Source organism: Panthera pardus, unplaced genomic scaffold (genome assembly GCF_024362965.1).
Source record: "Panthera pardus isolate Hobbes unplaced genomic scaffold, ASM2436296v1 HiC_scaffold_18, whole genome shotgun sequence".
NCBI classification, from domain to species: Eukaryota; Metazoa; Chordata; class Mammalia; order Carnivora; family Felidae; genus Panthera; species Panthera pardus.
Window position 1 is genome coordinate 20140451 of NW_026526743.1, and position 6537 is coordinate 20146987.

Below are 6537 nucleotides of genomic sequence, written 5' to 3' on the forward strand. Positions count from 1 at the left end.
AGCAAGAAGAGGTACACAGTAAGCACTTAAAATACTGGCTGCCATTATTATTATTATTATGTACAGTAGATAAGCCCATGTGTCCCTGTTATTTCAATAATTAAGCCAGTGACTACTTCTGGAAGATGGAACAAAAAGCAGAGGAACTTCTAGCCTCATAGTCCTACATTCTTACTAGTAGCTTGTGATGCCTTTACATCATTTCTGGAGTATAACCCATGGCAGGGCAGTCAAGAGTTGAGGTTTGGAAGATCAAGACATCCAGGTTCAAATCCCCCTACCCTTGCTACTTTGTGAACTTGGGCAAGTTACTTGATCTCTCCACACCTCAGCCTCCACGACTGTAAAGGTAGGGCAATAAACAGAACCTATCTGGTAGGCTGGTGCTGAGGAGGACCCACCACAGGCAGAGAGGTGAGCACAGTGTTTGGTCACAGCGAAGCTTGGTTAGTTAATATCAGCTACAATTTCATTTCACTCTAAGGAACTGAATTACAACTCGGGTCCCATGATCCAAGATTTCCAGTGTTTGGAAATGCGTCACACTCAATCCACTACTACATGTGCACCTGGCACGATTCTTGGCTAAGGTGGGGTTTCTCAACTTCGGCACTATGGGCAGTTTGTACAGGATAGATCTGTGCCGTGGGACGGTCCTGTGCACTGTAGGATTTAGCGGCATCCCTGGCCCGTAACAGCAGATGCCAGTAAGCATTGCTCTCCCACCCAGCACGGCCAACATCCGCTGAGGGGCAACATCATCCCCGATCGAGAACTACTGGGTTAAGGTGAGAGAGGGCACACCCTGCCAACGAGAGGTGCCATTCTTGCTCTGTTCCCAAGGTGCTCTTAACCTGGAAGGGGAGATAAGATCAGCAGACAGCTAAGTGGAACCTATGGCGGCAGATAATGAGGGCCGACCAGCATGGCCAGCTGGGTCCCACAGGGCTCCTGAGGGGGAGGCGCCACCTCTAATCACATCAGGAGAAAACTCCGGGGAGGAGGTGGTGTTGTGGCCAGGCCCTCTTGTAATTAGTGCTGCTAATAACAACACAGCCCTTCTTTTTACACATATTATCTCATTCTTCATAACTGATAAGCATGCTCTGATTAAGTAACAACCCTAAAGTCCACGGCTCATAAACACAAAGCTGAAATCAGATTTCAACTCTGCCTCCAAGCCAGGGATACCAGCCATACTATCCCTCACCATGGAAGCAACCCTGTACTAGACCCTGGGTGTGGAAAACTAGACACAACTCTGTCCCTGTTTCCAGGGCACTCAGAGCCACGCAGAGGAGAGCTGAATATATAAGAACTCTTCTGACAATGTACAAGGACCACAACATCACAGTCACCCTCAGCATGAGCAGAATCTGACAGCTGCTGATAGAGACATAATTCCCAACAGAGGCATTGCCTCAATCAATAAATCGTAAGTCTGAAAAAGTAGTCTAGACTGACTAGAGGTAAGGGAAGGGGCAGAAGATGGAACTAGAAGGGCAGATAGTGCAAAGGGCCTTGCACTCAGTGCTTCAGGGTCTGTGGTATGCCCTATGGGTGATGGGAGCCACAGAGAGTCTTAAGTGGGAAAGCCATAGCTTCAAGGAGGAAAATCGCCCTAAACTTAATCTGGGTACAGGATGAGCCAGAGATGATCCAGAACCAAGTAGAAGTATCTAATGAGGGTAAGTAAGTTCTGGTGCCCCCTTCCTTCCAGGCCAGAGGGCCTCTGTGCCTGTGGGTCTGTGTGTGACAGTTTGGCCACTATCTCTTAACCAGAAAACTTTTCCATCAGGGCCAGCAACTTTAATTAAGTACTGGAGTCCTTCCTCTACCAATGTTTGTCTAACCTGTCACTAAAACTTCAAAGCAGGAAGTAAAAGTGATTATTGGTCTAGTATGCTATACTGTAAAATGTACTGAGTGCATTTAAACTTCAAAGTGCTTGGGAAACAATGACTCAATCTTCAAAAACTTCTAATAGTGAGAAGTTAAAGAGTGACTTTTAGACCCGGGTGGGGGCGGGGGGAGATCGACAAATCAAATGTCCCTTCCTTTCATTTCAAAAGCATGGTTAGGCCATTGGGCTTCATTTCAGATTCTGTGCATCATCAAAGAGGAGGAACTGGAAAAACGTAGGTCAAATAGTTGATGCTTACAATATGTCACTCACAAGGAAACAAGTGTGAGATGAGAAATACAGAAATGCATAAACAGCTGCCCAACACGGCTGTAATAACCTCCACCCATGCAGGTCGAACCCCTGCCCTCTTTCTGCATAGCTAACCCGAACCAGTTTTAAAAGGAATCCCATCTGGCCCTCTCAGGTTCCCTGCTAGCTTGTGGAGGTTGTTTCCTGTCTATATCATATAATTTAGCACTTGCAAACCTTGTACTTTTGTGCTCAACTAGATCTGAACTCCTCCAATACAGGATCTCTGTCAACAAATTCTTTGAGATCATGGGGTGATACGCCTGCCAATAAAGCGACCGTGACCTTAGGTTGTATTAAAAAACTACAGTCTAGAATGAAGAACACACTAATGGTAGCCCTGTTCTACCCACACTCTGGTCCCATACTTCGAGAAAGGCTCTGACAAATTGGGGTTTCAGGGACTTTAAACTGAACATATCAGAGAACTGAGGATGTTGAGTGAAGTACGGAGATGGCTTAGAGGAAATGCAAGGGCTGTCTTAAGCACATAAGAAGCTTTCAGGAGACTAGTGTCCCTCTGTCTTTTGTAAGCAGAGGGTAAAGTAGGGCCAGTGTCTGGCCAAAGTTTCTGATGATTAGAACTGCTGGTAGGGAGGGGCGCCTGGGTGGCTCAGTCAGTTGGGCGTCCAACTTCACCTCAGGTCATGATCTCGAGGTCCTTGAGTTCGAGCCCTGTGTCAGGCTCTGTGCTGACAGCTCAGAGCCTGGAGCCTGCTTTCGATTCTGTGTCCCCCCCACCCCTCTTGGCCCCTCCCCCACTCGTGCTCTGTCTCGCTCTGTCTCTCAAAAATAAATGTTAAGAAAAAATTTTTTTAAATAACTGCTGGTAGGGGAGGGTCTTCAGTAGAAATGCCCCAGAAGTACAACCAACCTGGCAGGATGCGGTCAGGGTGGCAAATAAGATCCCACCAACAGGGGCGCCTGGGTGGCTCAGGTCATGATCTCTGGATTGCTGAGTTTGAGCCCCACATTGGGCTTGCTGCTGTCAGCCTGTCAGTGCAGAGCCTGCTTCAGATCCCCTGTCTCCCCTCTCTCTACCCCTCCCCTGCTTGAACTCTCTCAAAAATACATATATTAAGAAAAAAAAAAAAAAAAAGGTCCCACCAACAGGAGGTCTGCAAGTAACTCCTACCCACCATGCTCCCCATGCTCCCTTTGTCCTACCCACAGGGCTAGCACTGCCATCAGTCCTTCCTGGTACTCAATACATTGCTGAACAAATCAAGTCATTAAGGAATCAGACCAGAAACAGGGGTAAGAACCTTGCCTCATCTTGCCCTCACCCCCACATCTCAGCAGCAAGTCCAGTCTGCTCTGCTTTCAATGTGTACCTCTACCCAGACCATTTCTTACCACCACCACTGCTAACACCCCAGTCCAAGCCATCATCATCATCTCCAGACCGCTTTTTGCTAATATTTCTCCTTCGCTCTTGCCCACACCACCCCCTCCAACCCGTCTATTCTCAAAATCGAGAACAGAATAATCTTAAAAATATACATCTCTCCCTTGTGTAAAACCCCACAATGACTGTCCTACGCTCAGTATAAAATCCAAACACCCTTACATACCAAGTAAGATGCAGCGCCTGCCTCCCCCTCTGACATCCTCTTCTGCCAGTCTCCCATTGCTGCCGTCGTCGGCTCCACCCACAGCAGTCCTGCCTGACCCTCAATTTGTCAAACTGGCTCTGACTTCAGAGCTTTTGAGCTTGCTGTTCTCTCTGCCTGAGATGCTCTCCTACCCAGATCTTCGTATGGTTGGTTCCTCCCTCTGTTTCAAGTCTGAGCTCAAACGTCCTCTCCTAGGGAATACATTGCCTGACCATCACCACCACCACCCCCCAGTTCTCCAACGAGCCTGTTTCGTCATCTTTCTGTTTCCCACCCCTCAGGGTCTCTCATCCGTCGCTCCAGAGCGTGGGCACTCCAAAAGCACCGAGCACGCTTCTTTCACCGCTGTTCCCGACACCAGTAGCGAGCGAGCCTTAACCCCGGGGCCACAGGAGGCCCGGCACGGGGTTGGGCGTTTTTGCCCCGGATCCTGGACCTGTTTGCCACAGACCCCGGCGACCAATCTGGCCCGCACCTTCTTCCAGCGGCTCCAGGCCCGTCCCATAGCTGACCAAGTCCTCTTCGCTGTCACTGTCCAGCGCCGCCATCCTGCTCCCTTCCGGGCCCCTCCCCCTCGCTACGGAAGCGTCAGAGGGCCAAAAGGCTTCCGCCCTTTCTCCTCCGCGAACCAAGGCGATGCTGCAGGTGCAGGTGCCCGAAGGTGTTGGCCTGGCTAGCCTCTCGCCACTGGTCTGTGCTTGGGAGATCTCAAATCTGTCTAGTGAGAGCCAGACCCGGTAGGAGTTACCTCGGAGGCTCTGGCAGCCACGACATCCTAGCTCCGCGACTAGAGGGTCAGGCGGAGGCGCCTGGGAGAAGCTGAGAGGCATCCATCTGTCCCGCCGCGGGGCTGGTGCTCCGTGACTGTCTGCCCACCCCCACCTGTTGGTCCCTGTCCCCCTCTCCCTTTCAGCTCCCTCCCATCCCACCCTCACTCCCACCCCCACCCCGCCACCTGTTGGGAAAGTGCCTGTGCTTCCAGCTACACACACAAGCGTTTTGTATATATCACCCTTAGGTTTGCATAGGTGGAGTCCCCTTCCAAACCTCTGGAAGGAGTCACAGACACAGGAACCCCGATGTCCATGGTTAAGGCAGCTCGGGACAAGAAAGAAGAGAAGAGAAATAAGAAAAAAGAAAAGGAGGGCAGGGGAGAGGAGAAGAGAGGAGAGGAAAGAAGGGAAAGGAAAGGAAGGGAAAGGGAGGAAGGGAAGCCGGGGGGAGGGAAGGGGAAGAAAACTGAAAAGAGAAAGAACAGGAGAAAGGGGAAACAAAAAGCCGGCAGACCAGCAAAAGGCTCCTGTGAGGTAGGGTGGGGACTCTCAGGACATTCTCACTGAATCTAAAGAAAGAGCCATCTCTCAAGTGGGGTGCTGTTATCTCGCCCCCAAACTCCTTTTTTGCGGAAGGAAAAGATGAAGCTCAGCTAGGAAGGGGTGAGGTTGAGATGAAAACCAGATCTGGAAGTCCAGGCTTTCCAAATGAGGATCAGAAGTTGGCATGAGTCAGAATCACTAGGATGTTGCTAAAATTCCCTTTACCCATCCCCCAGGGCTTCCAAATCAGAATCTCTGGGAGTGGGGCTGTGGCTTAAGCATTCTAAGCATCCTCTGATCTCAAGGCCTTGCATTCACTATTCCCTTGGCTTGGAATGTCCTTCTCCCAGATACCACATGACTCGTTCCCTCACCTTCTTCAGTTACCTGGTCAAAGGTTACTTTCTCCATGAAGCCTTCTCTGCTTAAAAACACGTTCTAGTTTGCTATACTCTCTATCCCCCCTTACCCTACTTTACATTTTTCCACAATAATTATCACCTTTAACATATCACATAATTTTATATGCTTACTTATTTTATCTATTATGTTTTTCTACACATTGAAACTATAAGCTCCACAAGGACATAGATTTGAGCCAGATTTTCTTATTCTCTTTACTGTATCCTCAGAGCTTACAACAGTACTTGGCATATAGTAAACACTGAATGAATCATTTGGGGGAATAAAAGGGATGAATAACTAGTTAAGTAAATCATGGTACGTGACTTTAAAAACAAGATTTTTTAAGCAAGTTTTAAAAATAGCCACAGAATTGTTTGACACTTCCCTTGACAATAAGAGTCTATGTCCTCCTCCCCTTGAATCTAGACTCTCTGACTGCTTGACCAAAAGATTACCAAGTGATAATACTACATTCCTTACACCCAAGCTTTAAAAAACTTGCAGATTCCGGGGATACTGACCTCGTAAATCCAACCTCTGTGCTGTGAGGAAGCCCAGGCCACCGGGAGAGGCTTTTCTGTAGATATATGACCTCGCCTGGCCCCAGTTAACAATCAGCATCAGTGGCCAGATATTTGAGTGGGGAAGCTCCAAAATGACTCCAGTTCCAGCAATCTTCTGAGCAGCTACATGTGAGACCCAGAGCAAGACCTCTTGGCTGAGGTTAGTCACCTCCAGGAACCATGAGAGATAGCAATAAAATGATTGTTCTTATTTTAAACTATTATATTTGTGGTAGTTTGTTAGCAGCAATAGGTGACTGGAACGATCTATATAACGGAATAGTATAAAGCATTAAAAAATGTTGGTGAGGAATGATCTTCAACATATGTTGTTAAATGAGCAAAACAAGGGGTGAGACAGAGCACATAGAGTGCTGCCAGTAATATTAAAAGAAAACATAAATAGCTGGATTTATTATGGC

General features: G+C 48.3%; 1 protein-coding gene across 3 annotated transcripts in view; it reads right to left on the bottom strand.

Moving 5' to 3' along the window:
* Window positions 1-4428, bottom strand: part of GPATCH1 (G-patch domain containing 1) — a 39669-nt gene extending 35241 nt beyond the window's left edge. For 2 of the 3 annotated variants that reach the window (XM_053906035.1, XM_053906034.1), the window contains exon 1: window positions 4307-4428. In XM_053906035.1, coding sequence (XP_053762010.1) covers window positions 4307-4379 — 73 coding nt within the window. In that variant the 5' untranslated portion in view covers window positions 4380-4428. Of the gene's footprint in view, window positions 1-3089; window positions 3209-4306 lie in introns of all 3 variants that reach the window. The other variant, XM_053906036.1, reaches the window with a different exon arrangement.
* Window positions 4429-6537: the final 2109 nt, after the last annotated feature.